The 21539-nt window shown below is 42.7% G+C and overlaps 1 protein-coding gene across 4 annotated transcripts in view; it reads right to left on the minus strand.

The window, feature by feature from the left end:
- Positions 1-530: 530 nt before the first annotated feature.
- Positions 531-21539, minus strand: part of ncor2 (nuclear receptor corepressor 2) — a 90121-nt gene continuing 69112 nt past the window's right edge. Inside the window, exons 22-46 of one of the 4 annotated variants that reach the window (XM_084946870.1) lie at positions 21170-21434; positions 19952-20116; positions 19380-19507; positions 19153-19252; positions 18860-18967; positions 18348-18451; positions 15616-15766; positions 15330-15479; positions 15139-15231; positions 14399-14604; positions 13969-14305; positions 13596-13787; positions 13197-13442; positions 12404-12538; positions 12015-12305; positions 11740-11923; positions 11237-11619; positions 9216-9334; positions 8835-9004; positions 8559-8693; positions 7540-7685; positions 7384-7437; positions 4572-4760; positions 3653-3832; positions 531-3562 (exon numbers count right to left, since the gene is read on the minus strand). In XM_084946870.1, the coding sequence (XP_084802996.1) occupies positions 3360-3562; positions 3653-3832; positions 4572-4760; positions 7384-7437; positions 7540-7685; positions 8559-8693; positions 8835-9004; positions 9216-9334; positions 11237-11619; positions 11740-11923; positions 12015-12305; positions 12404-12538; positions 13197-13442; positions 13596-13787; positions 13969-14305; positions 14399-14604; positions 15139-15231; positions 15330-15479; positions 15616-15766; positions 18348-18451; positions 18860-18967; positions 19153-19252; positions 19380-19507; positions 19952-20116; positions 21170-21434 (4434 nt within the window). In that variant the 3' untranslated portion in view covers positions 531-3359. Of the gene's footprint in view, positions 3563-3652; positions 3833-4571; positions 4761-7383; positions 7438-7539; positions 7686-8558; positions 8694-8834; positions 9005-9215; positions 9335-11236; positions 11620-11739; positions 11924-12014; positions 12306-12403; positions 12539-13196; positions 13446-13595; positions 13788-13968; positions 14306-14398; positions 14605-15138; positions 15232-15329; positions 15480-15615; positions 15767-18347; positions 18452-18859; positions 18971-19152; positions 19253-19379; positions 19508-19951; positions 20117-21169; positions 21435-21539 lie in introns of all 4 variants that reach the window. The other 3 variants (XM_084946869.1, XM_084946865.1, XM_084946864.1) reach the window with 3 other exon arrangements.

The following is a 21539-nucleotide window of genomic DNA, read 5'->3' on the forward strand; positions in this document are numbered from 1 at the left end:
GGAGTTACCGGTGCCTTCCTATCAGCTCAAAGCAGTCTGCCAGTTCTAACCTCAGACACCAACGATGCATTTGTGACCACAGTCTCTTCTGTCAGTCCTAATAATTATATAGCAGATTGAACTGGAACTGTGCTGCTGATGCTTACTGACTCTCAAATCTTATATATCATATGATGACAAAGTGAAATTGCATTCTACTGGTCGGTTGATTTTAGGTTTTATCGGGGTTGGTTGAATTCGGCAAAATCTCTACAGAGCACATGAAGCAGCTTTACTTTGTAGCTGCAACATTAAAATAATTTAAAATGCAGCTCGACCCATTTTCTTCAATTCTTCTGTTTAAGAAAGAAGAAAAAAAAAACCTCTCTTACACAACAAGACATTCAACATGCAACTGAAATATTTGCTTGTACCGCCCCCTGCTGTAAATCAACCGCCATTACTTTAGGCTCCAGTAATAAGAACAAATGGAAAATGGCAGCCCCTCAATCAAAGCCCCTGCCAATAAATAACAAGACTGAGACCATGAATGGCAATAAGCTTTTTATTTAAACATTAAGGCAGTGTCTCTTTTGTTTTTCATTTTTACACTGCTATCCACAAAGCTTGCTGGTGGGCATGTAGAATTTAACCATGTGAATATTTCTTCTTTCTTTTTTTGTAATACCAACCTCGAAGCAAGCCACATAAATATTTACATCTCTTCAGTTGTATATACAATCCTTGCTATTATACAGTGGGTTATAATAAAAAAAAAATGCACAAAATGGTTGAACAATGTGTTGTTTGTCAATCCCCCACCCCTCCCTCTCCCACCCCCCCACCACTGGACAGTCCAGGGAACACCATCAGCAATCACCTTTGTCCTTTTAGGTTTGAATGATTAATCTGGTTTCAAATGAAACAGGCGTGCACTGAACAAACAGTGAGAACAAAAAAAAAAATGGATACATGTTAAAATTCATTTTTAGTATACTTAAAAAAAACAAAACGCATTAGTCAGGGAACAGCTGGATATGGCTTAGTCTGTTTAGCGTCACATTCTTAAATTTCATCAGTGGATAAGTGATATACACGCAGAGACTGTGTTTCTGCCGTGCCTGATGAAATAAACCATCCATCAGTATTGACAGAAAAAAAACTTTAAAATAAAAACTAAAAGAAAGAAAAGAAAGACCTCAAACACAGCTGAGATGAGCTTTTTGCAGGTAAGGCCAGCTAGATGCTTCACCGTCAACAGGTAGGATGAAGGAGGGAGAGGAGGTAGTCCTATAACAGTCATGTTTGTGTTGCGAGTATCACGAGCTTACTGCCGCTGCTTTCCAGTCCCAGGCAGGGAAGGAAAAACAGAAGCTTTTCACATCAATTTACAGAGTTAGGGTGACCTTTAAAACGCTGCACGAAAATGTGCTAAAATTGTGAGATATCATCGTGTAAAAACTACCAGGATGCTTCTGAATGCCTCGCCCCTCCACCTCCTCTGACTCGTACAAACTCAGGAGCTGCAATGAAGTACACTTGAATTAATTTGTCATAGGTCTCTGTTGTTTAAGAAAGCGTCTGATGCAGGCCCAGGTAAGCCGTCATTTGACACAGTTTTGTCTTGTTTAGTGTACAAATCTAATGAGTGAAACATTTAAAAGCTAAGGCAGTGATGGATTGGGAAGGGAGGAAAAAAAGAGGTTTCATTTGTTTATCTTTTTGTTTGTTTCTTGTTTTACATTTCCCTGTGTGGACAGTATAAATCCCGGCATGTGGGGGCTAAAAAGAAAAATTGTGCGTCACTTGATAACTTCAGTACTGTATATTGTAAAATAAATGGCACTTAACACTAAGAATATCTCATAACTGTACAAAATCTGCCTGGATGAGGAGTCGAGTCTCAGCGCCTCTTTTGGGCAGCAAAAGGTCAGAGGTCAGATCGTCACGACAGCTTCGAGACGGGATTCTAGCAGGCCAGAGGAACCCGACGCTGCCATGGACCAAGAATCATAGAAGGATGGCTTCTTTTTTAATTCTTTAAAGTCACCTTTTTTAATGCAAGGAAACTCGAGTGATGCTGTGGAATTCGCCTTTAAGCAGCTTTAAGTTTGGTCTGCAAACTGGCTCGAAGCGGCATAAGTCATCGATCACCGAAATGTGATTGTCGCTTTGAGTGCGGGGGAGCTACACAATAGAGGTGGCAAGACCAAAGAACAAAATGAGCAGATGTTGAAGGAGACCTCCACAGTGGGATTTTCTACGCAGTTCTTGGGTCCATTATTTTTTCCCCCACCTGACACAGGAAACAATTTCTTAAATGCCATTGTGAACAGATTGACAACTAAGTGCTTAATAATCAAAAAACCGTTTCAACAAACACAGACATGGTTAATATATATAAAAAAACAAAAAACAAAAAACAGTGAGAGTGTCACTTGTCTCAGTGCCATCCATCTGGCAAATCATCTCTCCGCACATGGATTCCTGAAGTCAAACTAGGGCTTTGCCTTTTCTCCAGGGCCCTCCCCACTATGTGACGACATCAGCAATGAACAGCATGTTTACCCTGTAAACCAATGATATGACCCACCCACATAACAATCTCTGCCTGCCCCCCCCCCGCAAAAAAGATACATCCTTACAACAAAATGACACCATCAAAAGTTCACCATCAAAATGTACTAAAGGTCTCAGCTCACCAAACACAGGACTGGACTGACAGAATTTGAAGTAAAAAAAACAAAACCAACAAAAAAGAAAAAAACCCAAGGAAAAAACAAACACGTCGATTCTCCTCCTGTCCACCCTCGCCTGTGTTCTTGTAGTGGTAGCAGTGCTCAAGCCACGTACACCTGGAGTTCACCATGAAGAAATACGAGAGAGTCCTCTGTGTGCATGCTGCTGCTCTCAGGTCAAATCATCTGTCACTAGAGCAGCAGTCATCGGCCTCCTGACCGGACCAACGACACAATCTCAGTCCCTTCCACACAAGTGTAAAAACATTAGACCAGGATACCCGCAAAGGGTGGAGGTCCATGTGTGTATATCGATAAGGCCAGTGAGGAAAAGTAGTAAATTAAGAAGAAAAAACAAAAAAAAGAAAAAGTGATTTGTCCTTTGGAGCAGTCCTGGAGTGAATGCATAACATGTAAGCGCAAACATACATACACGTGCGTGCACACATGCATGCACGGGGGGTGCAGCAGTGCTCCACTTCGTCGCTGTTTGGCGTATCAGGTGCATGAGAGGAGGACGCGATCCATTCTCGATGACCGATGGAGGAAATACGTGTTGGAATGGTGTGGGAAGGTCTGCGGATGCCATGTTTGTGGAGGTGAGTGACCGTACGCAGGTCCTGTTAAATCTGGCGTTTCCAGTCACTCGCTGTCGGACAGGGTCTCGTATTGAGACACAAGCAGAGGTTTGTGCTCCTCCTCCCCCCAGGAGGGGCGACCCTGTCCGGGTCCGGACCCTGGTCCCTGGCTCCCTTGTTGGCCAGAGGAGGGTGAATGAGCAGGCATCGGTCCGCTGGGGTAACGCATGATCAGCGGGTTGCATGGAAACGGAGTTGGTGTTGAACCTGCAGAGAGCAAAACCAAAGAGTTGTTAGCAAGTGTTCACACTGCTCCTACAGGATCTCATATGAAATCAGTGTGACAAAGGTTTATACCTGCAGACAAAGGCCGGTCCTCCCAGACACGGTTGGTGAGCGGGGTTCGCCTGTTGCAGTCTCCCTCTGAGTGGACCGAGGACACTGAGGAAGGTCTCTCACCTCCTGAAAGCCCTGGTCCTGGAGACTTTGCCTTGCGCCCATTAGAGCGTCCACTACCCTTCAAGGACTTTGCGCCTCCTGCAAACAAAGGAGATCAAGCGCCGATTTGAGTCTACAGTATACGCCGTTTAAAGATGCTTCTTCTGAGCCACCTTTGGCCACATAAACTATAGCTTCCAACATTAATGTTTACGTGTATGGTTCTGTTTGTCACAGCAACACATCAGTAACGCCTAACGTACTCAGGAGCAGGTTTAATCAATGTAAACAAGATTACAGACAGAGCTAAACTGTGTCATTTCAGGAAAATTACCAAGCACCGCTGCTCTATTCTTGGGTTGCAATCAGTGTATTGATAATGACAAGAGCATCGACATGTGTGATGTGTATGCTGAATCAGCCAGTTGATTTTGTAACTTTTAGGCAACAACTAGAGAACAGAACTCCATAGTGCTTCCTTTATGACTTAAAACTTGCTTTAACCCAAAAATACACTTCAGCACAGTTGCACAACAGATCATATAATTCAGCTAACTGATAATATTTATTACTGTAGATGAGAAGCATGTTAGACCAATTGTTAAAATGGAGACATCTGTTTAAGTAGAAACACCACTCCATAAATAGAAATGCTGGCCACAGAGATTTCCATATATATGCCAAACATTAGGTAACATGATACAAGGACAGTGCAAGGTGCCATTGATCAGATGGCACGGATGCAAATTCTATAAAAATATAGTGTAGGTGTAAAATTTGAACCTTTGCATTCAAATCCAAACCAGATAACGTATGAAGGTTTCTTAAGTGTTGGCACCTTGTGACAAAGAGTCTTCAACTCGCCCCTCTGCAGACAAACCGGAGCTCAGCGGGGTAGCAGCGTTGGATGGAGAGCGCTCCTCAGATTGATCATAATTGCCCATCAAAGCCTTTCTTATAATGGCCTCCAGGCCTATTGAGTTTCCAGGCGTTTCTGGGGCTGGGTTATGGCGGACGTTTACAGGTCCTGTGAAAAAAGAGATCATTATAAAGGTTAATAGTTGGCCGAAAATCACAACAGTGAGATGCAAAATGGTCAGAAAAGTAAAAAAATATGTAAAAACGCTGTTAGGGAGGACGAAGAGCATCAGCAGTGAATAGAGTAAGATATCAAAAAATACAGGATTTCTACTTGTTGGTTTACACCAGCCTGAGTGTTTCACACTTGTACTTAAATTCAGTTACAGATGTAGCGTTGAGTGAATTAAAAAAAAAAAAAAAAAAGGTTGAGCTGCAGCCTCTTCTCCACGCACGCATGCACGCACAAAGAGACAGCACATCAGCAGAGGCAGTGAAACCAGGTTAAGTTAAAAATAAATGTTCTGGCAACAAGAACCTTCGTTACTGAAAGAGCAATCAAAGCCTTGGTGTAGGCCACTATGCAAAACACCTGTTAAATTTAAAACCACTGAGCAGCTTCAGTTCACACTTGTTAGCACCTGTATTAGAGTGCAGAGGACTGTGGAGAAACCAGAAAACTCCACTCAGCGTTTACTAAAGCCAATTTCCAACTCTGTCTTGGTTTTAGATTTCTAATGGACTTACTAAAACTTGTTCTTTATCTTCAAGATTAAAAGACAAAAAAAAAAAAACCCTTAAAAATGTATTTAGGAAATGGCAGGAGATGCACTGTTTGGAACCAAACTGACTTAGAGAACAAAATTAGTGCAAAAAATTACTCCAGAATCAAAGCATCCTTTTAAATTCGTGATAGATTTGCAAAATCTAGAAGACTGGCTGAGAGAGCGAGGAATGCACACAGAGTATAAGCGCAGATTTCAAGCATGTGTGTTCCTCTTCAGTAACAGCACAGCAATTTAGATCAGAGATCGACAGCCGAAGAAATATTTGCCCTGATATAAAAGCGTGCTCTTCTGTCACAACCTGACAGGTACTGTTTGGAGTTCAGCAAAATCTGAATATGCTATGACTGATTACTAGAGAGAAGTATATATACATGAAGGTGTGCTGACTAAAGGTTTTCTTTATGCACTGAATTCTGTAGAAATATGACAAAACCTGAACTCTGTTACTGCTAAAAGTACTTTTGCTGCCTGTAATACATCTCTGTCATGTATACTTCTTGTATCAGGTAATGTTTTCCTCCTAACAGCTCACTTCAAGCTTGGCTCAGTTACATTAAGATACCAGCCTTTTTACACAGCAGAAATGTGTGAGGATCAGGTCTAAACGTTCTGCAGGACCGAGCCAAAGCAAAGGCAACACACTCTTGAACAATCCACCTGTGCCTACAATACTGCCAACATCTCCCACTTGCATTCCAAATAAATTAGCACTCCTAGTGTCATATATCACAGCTATGTCAGGCACAAACTAAGACATGCTTTCCTCCCCTGGCGTTAAAGATTGATGCAGTAAAGTGTTTTGTGTGGTTAGTTTAAATCATCTCCTTCCTAAATATTGTGCTCTGAAAGCGAAACTACGGCAAATACATATTCATTCAGTCCACTACTGTTTCAGTTGCAAACTGCAGCTATGGCAAAAACAAGCAAACAAAAAAAAACTTCAGGATTTTTTTTGTTTGTTTTGTTAAACACTTTCAGAAACAGTAAACAGAGTCATAATTGTCAGCCCAGTTATATGAAAACTATGTGTTTAAATTCAAATTTAAGCAACAGAGGAATTCACAGGCTAGCATAAAACTGCAGAAGATGATCATCTCACAGAGAAATGGAGCCCACCACCACCCACAATGCTCTCAGACATGTGCCCATTCCAACCACACCCATCTTTGACTGATTCTAGCGGTGCATTAAACTGCACGTGTTCAAACTTTCGTGGCTGCCTCTTGCACGGTTGTGATGTGCCAAAGTACACAAAACTGACTTTGCGTAACAGTACAAGTCTCCAAGAGCACAGTTTGCTGATACAGTCTTAAGTACTGTGGTTGGTAATTAGCCAAAGCTAGCATTCAAATCAGAGCTTTGTGTCTGCACACAGAAATGGATTGTTAGCTAACGCTTCCTCACCGATGGTGAGACTGTAGGAGGAATTTAAACTGTAAAGGTAACATGTATAGATGCTCTCATATATTTTCTCATATCTAACAAGTAGGAGACCAAGTCAAGCCTACACTGCACCTGCAGCACACTTGAGCAGAACTTGAAAACATGCAGCTAGCACTGTTCCCCAGTGAGCAGCTGATAGCTGTGATCCATGACAGATTAAAGTCTGCCAAGGTGGTGGACATCAATCTTCTTAAACCTAAATCAAATGTGGTGTAGTTGTGTAAGTACAAACAAAACAGAGCTAAAATGACATTTCTGCTGTTGGTCAACAATATCAACATGACTGATTTCTTTCTACATTTATTTTACTTCACACTCATGTAGCATCTGCCTCTTGCAGACCCTGTATTAACCACACAAAGGAAGATCAAGCGCAAGTTGCATTTTGAATGTTTGACTTTATGAAAATGCAAAGTTATTTTTGTTTGTAGATGATGCCAGTTATGCAATTCTTAGGTAAAGCTGCCGATCCATTATTATCAAGAAGGCACGGGTATCTCGGCCTAAACGTTCGCTCATTGTTCTGCTGTTTATTAATAGCAATGTGGCTTAAATGATTACCTGCAGTTGTAGATGCTGGCATATTGAAGATTTCTGTTCCAGGCTGACCAGCATCTGAAAGTGTAAACAGGGTTTCTTATTTACGCTCCATTTAAATTAGAATAACATTGTTTACTACTGAGCACTTGGTAAGACCAGTCCTGATGTCAGACTTACTGAAATCAGTTTCACTTCCCACTACTGAAATCATCTTCTTGATGATTTCCTGTTTCTTTGATTTCACAATAGCCGAGTTGCTCTCAGTCAGTTTGCTGAAGAAGGCAGGAGGCTGGGAGGCATTTGGAGGAGAGTGGGAACCCATCCTGTAGAAGAGAAAGTACTATGATGTCAACATGCACACAGACACAAACTAACCCGACTCCTGTGACAAGACAATTTAATAAGCACACATGTAAATATAAGGGCTTCATCATTTTAAAATTGCAAAAAAATCCAAAACAACAACAACAAAAAAAACCACTCATTTATCCAACTATCTACTGGTGTGCACTGCTGTGACGACAAGGCAAGCCCACATTTTTTGTACTCAGCTGTGGTACCTGCCTTCTATACTGAGAATTTCCTAAACAGTTAAGGTGCTACATTCAAGGCATCAGGTCATGCCACCTTATCAAGGAGCAGATGCTCTTTATTGACGTTAAAGCTCCTCCTTTCTCCTACCTCAGAGATGAAACACAGCACAATCAGTTGTTAATAAATGCTGAAACCTGGCAATCACAATTTATGGCCCAGAGGATTACTTGACAATCATGCCACCCACTTCGGTTGTAAAAACGTTTCCAGTGCAACAAGGCTGCCAAACAGATACGCAATCATTAAAGTTTCCCATTTCTCTGACTGAAGAAAATAAAAAGTAGGTTTATTAACCCAGAAGCAACTCTGTTATCTGGAGCAGAAACTCCGGAAACCACAATCCAATGTCAGAGTCTGTCACTGTCCTTTAAACATGACTAAACTACACATACACATGTGACAGGTACAGTATATATGCAAGCATAAAACAGTGGGCTAGTATTTCATGACCAGGACCTAAATTTTGACATTGTGTTACAGAATTTGCTCAGTGAAATAATCTAATTAGTGGTGCTAAATGTAAATAAACTGTGCTCATAATGGACTTTTTGGAGCGGACTCTTGATTTTCATGCTGCTGCTCCAACCCAAATCCAAACTTACCCTTGCTCTCCCTGCTCGCTGGGGTAGGAGGCTCCTCTCTGGACTTCAGGTTCAGAGTTGGCTCCAGCAGGAGACACCGGTTCGATGCAGTCAATAGAAACACTGACAGGTGATGTTTTAGGCTGAGGTGGAGATCTGGAAAACAGCATGAATATCATAACTTTGATTATCCATTACATATATTCTATGACATAAAAATCTTTTTATCACTTATTTAAGATTTTAAGATGAGACAAAAGGTTAGATGCACTAATTGTACCCAACAGAGATTCCTACCGGTCTCTGTTGCGTTCTCCACCAGGTCCCTCGGCATAGCGGGTCCCCTGAGCAGACTCCTGTGAAGTGGGAGGGGGCTGGGAGGCACTGGGTGGACGGGTCAAGTCCAGGACAGGAGAACCGTGGTAGCTGTGCTGCTGGCTCTGCCTGTAGTCTTTAGTTATCACCTCCTGTTTGGGTGAAGATTATCAACATCAGACATTACACAACACTGTCTGAGATAAACTCTATCAGGAGACCCGTGTGTAAGGATTTTATTTTACTCTAAAGAAAACTAAACACATTCGACATGCATGCATTTGCTTTAATACAAACGCCAACTTCTTTTATAAAGCACTTCTAATTATTAGATTATTTTATGCAGTAGTTGAGAGGGCTTACGCTGATGTGCTGTGCCAGAGTGACCACCCTTTGGCTGCCTTTGACACAAGGGGACTGGGGCTGCTGGCCTGGAGACAGTCTCTCTTCAGATGGAGAACGGTAAAGACCGTGTGTCATAGCTAAGAGTCGAATCCAGAAAACAAACACACACAAACAAACACACACACACACACACACACACACACACACGTTTTAAAAATTAGTTTGGATTTTCAGGTTAAGGTGACATAATTCCAAACCTTTGGAATGTCCTAAAGAAAACATGCATTTTTTTTTCCTGAGATGTCTCTACACTCATCCAGACTTTTGTAGGCTCAAGGTGCAAGCTTTGGAAAAAAATAAAAGAAGAAGAAAAAGAAAATATATCTAAATATGAGTAAGTGTGAAGAGGTCTCAAGATATTTTCAGTGCACACTTTGCATACAGCCTTGGCAAACTCATCTTTGACCAGAAACGGTGCTAAAATTGACAGGTTTTGCATCAGTAACTGAAATGAAGAAGTTCAAAAAGACACTTTTACATCCTCCTTTATATCACTTGAGGGACTTAAAAAGTGTGTACTGCATGTTATGAATAGAAATAGGCTATTACTATCATACTAGAGTACAAAACGTAACTCCAGAAACTCCATTCAGTCGAGGGTCTAAAACATTCTCCCTGTAAGCTCTCGAGAGCACTACAGCATATGGATTTCAAGACTTTGTGTCCCTTGTGTGTCATATCTCGCTACGTGTTTTTCTTACACAACTCTTACACTACATTATTCATTTCAGAGGATGATGTAAGTTGAAAGAGGGGACCAGGATTGACTCTGTGAATCCCAGAGAGGGAATGAGTGATCCTGTGGGGACAGCAGCTCTGCCTTTTGTTGTTAGCTAGAAAACACATGAGAGACTCTGGGTTCATTTCAGCAGCAGCTTTATAAGCACCTGTATTTCTCTCTGTGGATCCATCTACTGTTTTGTGAACAACATCATCCTGGTGTTGTCATCTAGCTCAACCATCTCATCAGCTTTGACAAGCATGCTTCTCGAGTACGTTAGCTCGCAACATCCAAAAAAAAGAAAACCTAAATAAATCAGCATAGATTACAGTGAGCAGTAAAACAGGAACATGCACAGATTTGGAAGGCCAGAAGCTGTAGTACCCCCTCCCCCTGATTCGCTGAAAGTGTCTCCGGTCTTTGCCGTGTTACTTCCCCTTCCCACCTGCCTTCTCTGCAACACTGGTGCACTCTGGGACCCCAAGGAGTGAGTTTGGTGGATGGTAATGCTTTTCCTGTTTAATGAAACTATCAATCGACCAATTTTCTATTTCAATGTTCTTTTTCATCTGAGTTACATATGTTTGAATTACAGCAGTCTTACTGAACAGAGGGTATAAAAATACTACTCTGATGATCTAACTGTCTGTGGTGAAATATTTTCTTAATGTAAGCAGCCGAATGACAGGGAGGAGAGTGCCACATGTTAAATTCAAGTCACATCCTCTTAGGAAATAAAATGAACATAAGCAGCAAAGGATGCTCAACCTAAATGTCCCACCAGCTTTAGCTACCTTAAAGGACACCTAGGATCTTCTTGGAAAAATCAAGTTTTCACAAAAACACTATCAAAACTCATTCAAGCTCGCCAAATTCTTTTAAAAATTTAATCTAAACAAGTAATGTCCAATTTGGGAAAGCTAGAAGTAAGGCTTTCCAGAGGGCACCCTTGGTGGACTTTAAGTCTATAAAAGGGAGAAACTGGGAAAAAAGGCAAAAAAAAACTACAGCATTGAAACAAAAAATGTAAATGAATTCTGCTGATCTGATAATGCCAACCACCACAGCGTGCAATAGGCCACAGACTGACGGGGGAGTGGGTCTGGGTGATGAGGGGGGACCCCTGGGATCCAGAGCGTCTTACCATCAGTGGCGCTGCTGGCAACAAGCGAGCCCATCTCTGGCATCCCCGTTTCACAAGAAATTTGACGCATAATAATCGCGTTTATGAAGTTGGCCGCAGTCATGGTGGTCTTACCGAGTGATCGGAGCTCTTGTTCCTGAATGGACATCGGTTTGTTTTGAGTCTTTTCCCTACTAGGTGTACCGCTTTCTCCACGGCCAGGAGGGTTGTCTGACTGCAGAGGCAGTAGGTGCTGGGGACGGCCTGAAGCAGAGGTATAAGACCCGGGGTATAGTCCACCTGGGCTGGGGCTGGACAGCTTGGGGTCAGATTTACTGGATGGGCCATGCTGGTCCTGAAAATGTTTGGGTAGACCTCCCCTGTTTTTGCCTGCATCGCGACTCTGCTCTTTGGGTGCATTTAAATCCATGGCAGTTGGGTAGGCCTCAGAAAGCACACCTGTCCTTTGGAGATGGCTAGGGTAAGCTTGGTAGTGGGATGACCCTGAGGGCATGGACCTAACAAAGCAAACACATTTAAAAAAGCGAATTGTATTTATAAAAGCAAACAAACAAACAAAAACAGCGTACAACTTTTTATCTGTTTATTCAAATTTTCTGTGTTAAAGTTCAGTTTACCGTAACACAGATGAGCCGGAGTGTTCGTTGACAGAAAGACTTTTCCCCCCAGTGTGCAGGACACTTGGCCTCTGCTGGACGTTTTCCTGGGTACGAGGCGACACTGGGGAGTGCTGGTGGCTGTGCGGCTGGGACGCAGGTCTTACGCTGCTGCTGCTGCTGCTTGACAAGCTGTGCTCTGTACCTAAGTAGCAGAAACAGACTCGTATAACTTTGCAAATTCCAAACTAGATTCGTAACTTAAATAAAAATGAAGAACACCATATTCTCCACACCTGGTCGCCAGATGGGGGCATGCTCCACATTTCCAATAGAGCCGCCCTTGTCTCTCTCACGCTCTCGATCCCTCTCTCTCTCCCGGTCCCTTTGCCTTTCGCGGTCCCTCTCGCGCTCCCTTTCCTTTTCCCGATCTCTCTGACGGTCCCGTTCGCGCTCCCTCTCCTTTTCCCGTTCCCGCTCCCGCTCCCTCTCACTTTCACGCTCCCTCTCCCTGTCACGTTCACGGTCTCTTTCACGCTCTAAAGATGAGGCCGTGCCTTGCATTTTGCTCATGTGTGAGGAGCCAACTGCACATGCAAAAAAAAGGGAGAGAAAGAGAACTTTAGAAATAAAAAGAGTGCAACATATTTATTGTGTGAGTCTGCTTGAGTGAAATGAACTGTACCGGGTGAGATGGGAGAGGTGGTGTAAGGTCTGCCAGGGAAGCCGGTGCTCGTCCCAGGGATGTAAGGGATGCGATCCACTGTCCCTGGAGAGGGAGGGACCAGTATGTGTGATACCTGAGAAAGATCGATGATCCCTAGAGGACAGAGAAGGGTCAGCTGATTACAGGGCATAAAAATAATGAGAGGCTGTCAACAGTCATGCAAATGTTTTATGAGGGAATGTGATATTTATATTTATTAAATCTGAAATGATGGACTGACTATATGAAATTCTATATTTCTGACAGATAAATGGGAAAGCAGAAGCAAATTACTAAAACATAAACCCTTAATAGATTCTGCTCTAGTGTTCTAAGACAAAGTAATAAATGAGTCAAGATGTGTTCCTTCAATGCGTTATATTGGAAAATAATCTGGCTGGCAGCTCCCTCAATCATCCTACATGACAAATTTTCAGCAACCACTAATGCAGTTCAGTTTTTTTCCATTATATTTATTTGTTTTTGTAGGAAAATCGTGGAAAATGCCATAATAAAGGAAAATAAGACTCTCCCACAGAGTGTGATGACAAAATCAAATGCTGCTTTATTACTGTACACCAGCTGACTATAAATAAACTGTCCACCAAATTGATTTAAATAACTCAGAGCATGAACAGCACTAACATTAAATTTTGGCTTGCAGGTGCTTCTATTAATAACAACCACCCTGCTGTTGTTTCATACTCCTATTTGTATTCGTAGTGCAGGTGCAGCACACTTGACTGCACTTTCAGTTAGTGACTGCCCTTACCCCGAGGAGGGTAGGGCAGGGGGACAGCCTGGTCACGTGATGGAATGCCCCTCATGATGTCAGATGAGCGCTGTGCAGCCATGGCAGCAGCTGCGGGCCACTGATGCATCTGCTGAGAAGTGATATAGTCGTTGAGCAGCGTCTGCCGGTTCTCCAGGGCGGCAGTGTCAGGAAAGCCACGGATGATGTAGGGGTAGTGGGGAGAGTATGGAGCGCCGGAAGCGAGGGGCCTATGCAAGTAGTATGCTGCTGTGTATAAACAAGAAGATGATCTGTCAGGAAGTCACTCAACTTGGAGTAAAACTCTGATCACATTATCACACAAATGCCTTGCAGATGATTAAACTGTTCTCTAATGAGGATGGGGGCAACATGTACACACTATAATGGACACAGTACCTGAGTCGATTGGGATACTACGACCCAGTGCAGCAGGATCAAAAGCTAAGGAAATGTGACGGTACATTTCAGGTCCCAGACCCGGAAACAGGGTCTGCTGATCTGGAAGAGTGGAAAGTGGTGATTTGGTGGTAGTCATCTCTCTGGGGGTTGGTGTGGCTTTACGCTCCTGAGTCAGATTCTTACTGGAAACTGGTGGGGGAAAAAAAAAAAAAAAAAAAAATACAAGGAAACAGAATAAATTTTAGTACAGAACAACTCTTTTACATGCCTGTCACACATATACACGATTTATGCATTTTCATATACTTCTTGGTTCTTTTTTCGTTTAAATTACAAACTCTCAATCTTTTTTATCATGTGATATACTTACCCTCATGCTGCCTTTGACCTGCCTCCCTGGACAGTGGGGAGCTACGATGTGAGGATCCAGGGTAAGGTGTCCTTAAGGCTCCTTTATCATCGTAGCCCACTGGGCTGTGATGGGCTTTGCCACCCTGCTCTGACCCCAGCGTTAGTGGAGAAGAGCGCGATATGGGGCTAGCTGTACTGACCACTGCACTGGGGCGCCCTTTAGGTGCGTCTTCATATCGGCTTCTCTCAGTACGCATCTCCAGGTGTGACTGTGTACCGTGGTAGGGACTGCCCATGATGGAGCGGACATCATGACGTTTCCCTGAACTAGCCACCTCCTGCTTCATGGACGCTCCCTTCAGAGACCACAATGGGAATTAACTCAGTTAGCAACCATGAAGTGTTTGATTGTCTCTACATGTGTCATTAGCATTATCTTTAGTGTGTACCTGTACAATGATGCCCTCCTTTCCAGGCTGTCGGAGCTCTTCCCTGGGAATGAGGTGGATAGAGCGCCCAGCCTCCTTCACTATGGTCTCTCGGCCTTTCATAGAATCAGACAAAGAGCCAGGCCCACGAGGTGGGGGGCTCTCTCTTTTCATCTGTTTAGGTTCCCTCCTCATGTAGCTATCCTGATCTAGATGACGAGGTATACCTGAAATTTTAATATATGACTATTATTAATCTTCAAACAAGAGCAGGAAGCCTAGTGTTCTCATTTCTTTTCATAATTTAGCCATACGTGAGCCGAAGGATAAAGAAACATGAGCGACAGACACAAAGGTTTTATAAGCTTAGCTGAATAATCTGGGGTTCGAGATCTGCTTAATTTGCTGCTCTTTAGGCAAATAACTTCAGGTCAGCTAGCACTATCCATTTCTTGTAAAGGAAGAAACAACAGAAAATTTTGGCTTTCAGTTCACTGGAGGGAGCTCTGGGAGTGGAGTCAGTTGAAATGAGAACATGGACTACATCAATCAATAACCTGTTACGCCTTTAACCATGCACCATCACAAAACCAATGGTGACTGGTAAAGCAGCATCAGTCTTTTCTGGGGTCGCCAAAAACACAGGCTACATTAACATTCTCCTTTAATGCATGTTCTGCTTGAGGACATTTTTTAAGTACTTCACCAGGATGAAATGAGAATTCAAAATAAAATCTCGTTGGAAGTAAACCGCTTGCTACCTTGTGAGATGGAACCACGGATGTGATGAGAGTCCTTGTAAGAGGCATGGTGGGGACTGTCACTATCATGAGGCATGGCTCGTCCAATCAGTCCTGAGGTGGAGGTACCAGGGAGGGAATGGTAAGGTGTAAGACTATGGTGAGTTATTTCATAAACAATCAAAGTCAAACCTCTATATGTCATCTGTTACCTTCACAGTTGGCAGCAGACAACGATTCCCTCATAGGCAGTCCCCTCGAGATGCCTCCTTCCATTACATCATAAGGACGCTTGAGGCCCAGGATTTCCCCAGACTGCCCTCCACCTCGGCCCTCATCTTTAGGAGTCTGAGATGCTGAGCCTATAAATGACAAAGATCTCAGTAAATATACTGACAGTATTTCTTAAGGTATGTGCAATTTGAATCAATATTATTTCTAAGATTAACTAAAAGCAACATAGCAAAAAGTAGGACAATACGACCAAGTGCTACTTACGATCATATGTAAGAATGTGCCCACTAATGCCCTCATAGAGCACATGTCCTTTAGACAGGGCCTCATCGCGCTCCCTCTCAACTCGGCTGGCACTGTCCTCAGTCATTAGTCGCGCTATGGTTCCCTTATACAGCGAATCAGCCGGCGTCCCCTGTGGAAAACAAAAAGAAGAAATGAGACCTGTACTTTGTACCATCAGTGTGTTGTAGCAGAGAATCAAAAAAAAAAAGTCTGATTAGGATTTTGATATGCAAATGACAGTGAAGCCTGACAGCAGACAACCTTGACTACAAGCAGACTTGGTTAACAATCCTCATTTCGGTAAAACTAAACAGTGCCAACGTCATAACAAAAAATGTTACGGAAATGACAGACTTTATATCACGAGTGTTAAACTGTTATTTACAATTACTCCACTAATTAAAACAAACAAGAAAAACAAGTGAACAAACATCTATGGAAATTTAAGCTGACTGTTCTTGAGTCTAATCAGACTCAACTATGTCAAAGAAGGAAAACACTGAGTTAAAAATAAGTACAGCTTGAGGTTAAACATTTCAGAGGAATCATCAAGTGAACCCACTCACACAACTTGAGTCACGTCACTAAAGTGGACATGAAAAGTAGTAGCTTAGGGAACATTGTTACTGTGTTGCTTGCAGCTTTTCCAAGAAGACACTGAGGAAGGACGAGGCCAGACTAGCATGGTTTCTTATTATAGGATCAGATGGCGCTGACTTAAGTTACCCGCACCTACCCTTTAAGAAGAGGCATCAATGCTATATGGATTCGTGCACTGAACAGTAGCCTGCACACTAAAAAGGTATCCCTCTAACAATGGAGATGTTACACTTTCAGTTATCTCTCCTTTTACTAATCCACAACAGCAGATAGAAGCCAGTATGGCAGCTGGATATGATATTACAGTGGGCATATCAATGACTGGTTTTGCCCGCGTCTAGAGTAAATAGATAAAGTAAAGAGGGAACAGATGCGGTACATTATGTACCTGTTGCTAAGGTGACGGGGCCACCCAGAGCTGCAGTTATGTCACAGCACCACGGAAATCCACCAGCCTTATGACCTCTAACCAGCTCTGCTGCTCTCGTTTCCATCAAAAGGACAAAGCTCAGACGCATGAAGGCTGCTAAAATTGACTGTGGCAATTTTAAACAGGTATAAAGACATAAAGCCTTCAACTTTATGAGCAGAAACCAGTGACGGCATCAAAATGAACCAATGAAATACTGCTAACAATGCGTGGCCCGTCAGTGTATGAGCTGTACATGCTGCTGTCACTATGAACCTTGACTTAATTTAACAGTGTTAGTTTCAGTTCAGTATTACAAGGGGAAATGGTGAGCTAGGGCTGGGCAATAAAACAATAAAGATAATTATTGCAAAAAAATTCTCCCCTACAGAAATATGAGACATGGTCAATATTAACCTCCTAAGACCCGAACTCTTCCACTACATGCTTTTTTAATTTCTCATTGATATTTGGACATATTGGGGCCCGATGAAAGTAAAAACAAAGAATTACCAGATTTTTTTTTTTGCCTTATTTTTGTTTTTAAGAAAAATGAGAGCCACATATGAGCATATTCGTTTAAAATCTTGATAGAACAGTAGCAGTATAATGTCCTCATAAGTGGATAATCAGGCCCTTGTAGAGCAAAATTCAGTATTTTGGTCTAAATAACCCAAAATGTGATGTCCACATATGTGGACGCCAGATCCTAGGAGGTTAAAGTCAATAAAAGCCAATTCATGTTTTGAGATATAACACGAAAGGGTCAATGACATCAATCATGTGGTTGGAATAGAGTTGGAACCAGCAAGCACCTTGCTAGATGGAGGCAGTGTCAAAAATGTGTGATATAACAAGACCGTGGGCTGTTGTTGGCCCATCAGTCAGAAGGAAGAGCAAAGTTTTAACATACAAAGACTCCTGCAGAAGCCGTCTTTGCTTTTCATGTTGTATTTTTTTCCGATCTTTGATTTTCTCGAGATCTCTGCTGTCACTCCTTTCCCTTTCCCAGCCTGTTTATTAACAAATCGGCATTCAACCAATGCACAGTGTCATCTATGTCGAGCAATGTGCAATTGAGATTTTGGAGGACTGCACAGGAGTAGCGCTGCTTGAAAAGCACTCTCCTTATATCTTCACTTAGGAACAAAAATGAACTTTTACGCTTGACTTAAGAAACTGATTTGATTTAGATCCTAGCCGTACGTGCTAGTTATGATGTCAAACAAAAGCAGGTCACTTCTAAACCTGCATACTGGGGAATTATTTATAAGCGTGTTCAGTGAATTTGAAAGGTTGCTCGGAGGTTCCTCAAAAAGGGGAAGAGAACCGTTTTCCAGTTGTGTTGTAATGCACAACTCAAACTAGAACAGAGTCAGCAGAATATTATTAACAAACACGAGGATTGCCCCACCCAACAAACTGTACATATGGGAGACTGTTGCAACGAGAGTTGTAACAGTGGTCAGGGATTATCTGTAGGTTACATCATCAAACCAACAGCCTATGAGTATTTTCAGTGGAAACAACAAGGACCTTCACATGAGTAAAATTCTTTGGAAAATACAAATAAGCCTGTTGTTATTTTCTGAATAGAGTTTGTCTCTCTACTTTTGTACCAATTTTGAACTTTAAACTGGAGCATTTTTAACTCCAGTATAGCAGCTTTATTACAAGGACTACTTCAGCGGTCAGCACTCACCTGAGTAATGGAGCCGCCTCGATAGGGAATTGGGGAATCAGGATGCAGTCTGGTCCCTGGGATGCCTTTAGTGATACTACCCCCCTGAACAGCTGAAATAGACGCTTTAAGGACAGTAAGAGAGAGACAGCTGTCACTATAATCCAACATGTAAAGTCACATTAAGAGTAAAAAAGAGGAATGCATTTAAGTGGAAATAAATATTTGAAAATGTTTTGCAAGACCACCCGAAAAGAAAAAGTTGAAGCATCACCGAGTACAATCACTTCTGCACATACAGATTTGGGCAGTTTCTCCCAATCTTCACATTTTCCCAACATCAGTGAACTCAACTACCCACTGACTTTATAATAAACAGATAGATGAATGGCCAGACAGAGAGAGATTGAAAGTCTAGCCTAGGTTACATTCAGCACATTTAGAAAAGTCACTCCAATTTGGTGTGTTGGAGTAAAAATTATTGCTTGTAATCAGTGTGGCAGTAAAACAGTGGGAAAAGACAGAGCACCCACCACGTCCAGCAGCACTATCATGAGATGGCCCTTGGGCTGACAGGTTATCAGCTTGGGAGGACGAGCTGTGAGGGGACAGCTGTTCCTGCTTTACTATTGGAAAACCACCTGCTATATATTAGATTACAGAGAGAAAAGAGAACGAAATGAACAGGGACAATTTTATTATCCTTTATTTATCTAGGTAAAAGTCTCATTGAAAGTAAAATCTCATTTTGAAGACAGACCTTGCTGAGAGGGGCAGGGCACAATAATGAGAAAGAGTATTAATCCCCTCAGCCAGATTTACTCACCCCCTTTCCTCTGATCCATCCAAGGCACCCCCATCGGTGCGGAGGGCATCTTCCCATGGTCCAACCCATGAGCTGGGCTGTGCAGCTGTACTGGCGTGCCCTGTTTATTTAATTTAAAAAAAATGTACATGGTCATAAGAACAATATGTAGGATCACTGATCAAAACAATTACATGATTTCTACTCTCAAACTATGTCTACTTAATGTTATTGGTGTGGTGCTGTACCTGTGTGATAGAGCCTCCTGGCTTGGAGGAGGAAATGAGAGGTGGAGGCTCTGGCATTGTGAGCGGTCTCACTGCTGCTAGCCTTCCGCTGTCCTGCGGCAGCGAGGGGTGGCCTGATGGCTGGAACGCTGGCAGATGGATGAGATTGTGAGAATGAGATTTGAGCAACTGATCTTTAGAAAAAGGCTTAAAAAAGCAAGTTAAGTAGACACGGATTTGCTAAATGTTCTCACAGTACAGATAAAAGATTATGTAAAGCAGCGGTCCACAACCTTTTTTGCGCCACGGACCGGCCGACAATATTTTCACGGACCGGCCTTTAAGGTGTCGCGGATAAATACAACAAAATAAAACTAGTACCGGTACCGAAAAAAAGAAGATTTATTCATAACACACGTGAAAAGACCCAGGAAAACTGAGTTAACGATAAAAACAATAACAAAATAATGCTGAAAACCGATACATTTCAGACCTGAGCCTCAACTGTCGCGGCCCGGTACCAAACGACTCATGGACTGGTACCGGTCCGAGGCCCGGGGGTTGGGGACCGCTGATGTAAAGAGAATGCTCACAGTTGAAGTGGAGCAGGTGCTGGTCATGAGTGCTCTTGGCCATGTCTCGTGGGGACACAGGGTAAGGGGATAGAACTGAGCGCCCCAAGTTAGAGGTCCTCGGGTCATCAGGGCCCAGCGCCTGCTTCTTAGCTTCACTGTGTGGAGAGAATGCTGGAGGCTTTTCTGCAACAGTGACACACAAGGAGAGTCAGGACCAGGTAACAACACACAAATGGTTATCCACTAATCCAAGAAGTTGTCCTTTGGCCATTACCAACACACTACTGTCCACACCTTCATCAATGTCGTCATAAGAATTGCAAAGAATATCTCATGCTACTTCCCAGACAGAGTGACACGCCACTGAATTAATACCCTTACTTAATACAATCACACCATCCCAGTGCTAATATTTAAAGTGAAATCCAGCTGAGGAGAAGATAAAAGGCAATGGATGAACCTACTTAATCCCTGCAGGAGGAGCAGCAACTGCTTCTCATTGCTCTGAATGGACATAAGCACACCACAGATCATTAAATCCTCACAGCATTTTTACGATCATCAAATCCTCAATTTTTTAAATCCCCACAAGCGCTTACTTGTAACTATTACTTCCCCCACACGGTGATTAAATGCTGAAAAATATCAATAAATATAAGCTGGAATACATGTTTATATCTGTCCTTATGTTAGCATAAATGAATGAAAAAGGACTTTGGAGTTCACAGCTGCCGTGCACATGCTGGTTATAAAAGACCTCTCTTTGTGTGGACCTTTAAAAGTCCATTCAACAAGCTTACAGTAACTGCACTGAACCAGACTGTATTCCCTTTTGGGTCAATAGCAATACCAGATCATTTATCAGTTCCCTCTCCATGAGTGTCCCAGAAACACTTCAATGCCCTAAACACTAGAGTACACAGACTCAAGGTTACAGGATGTAGCAAGGACCAACAAAGTAAAACTAGATCAAATGCAACTAGAACAGCATGTTGTGCTGCATTTTCATTAACCTCATTTTAAAAAAATAATTTCATTAATCCTCTAATCTTGTTTTCATAAAACACCAAGCTGCACACCCTGCAGTGGAGTGACACTAAGGTCATACAGAACAGTGATAAAAAGGATCCAAGCTGAAAACCTAAAACTGTGAAGAACTTGTGTTTGCAACTTTAGCAGGTAAATATAGTTTCTAGGCAATAAGAGAAGTTTCTGTTGTGATGGAGGTGTGCATACCATCCTTTTCGCCGGCAGAGGGGCTGCGCGGGCGAACACGTGGGCTGTTGCTGTGCAGAGCCTCCCTGTCTCTGTCTGCCTGTGGGGTATAAGGCTGCTGTTTGCCTGGCTGGCCTGGAAACTGCTGCTGCTGTTGTTGCAGCTTGACCTCCTGGGAGGACTCCCCATGAGCCATGGTGATCTGTTGCTGGTACAGTGCCAAAGCGTGGGGAGGCAGTAATGCCTTCCCACTCTGCTGACCCCCCTGCACCGAGGCTTCTTGCATCTGCACACAGGGCGACAAGAAAATAACAGAGTTACATATGTGCCACACATATAACACAAGCCCACTCCTATCCAGGAGCTGACATATGGTTAGCCACATAAAATA

This window comes from Perissodus microlepis, chromosome 12, assembly GCF_051167445.1.
Source record: "Perissodus microlepis isolate ML-2025 ecotype Zambia chromosome 12, ASM5116744v1, whole genome shotgun sequence".
Classification (NCBI taxonomy): domain Eukaryota; kingdom Metazoa; phylum Chordata; class Actinopteri; order Cichliformes; family Cichlidae; genus Perissodus; species Perissodus microlepis.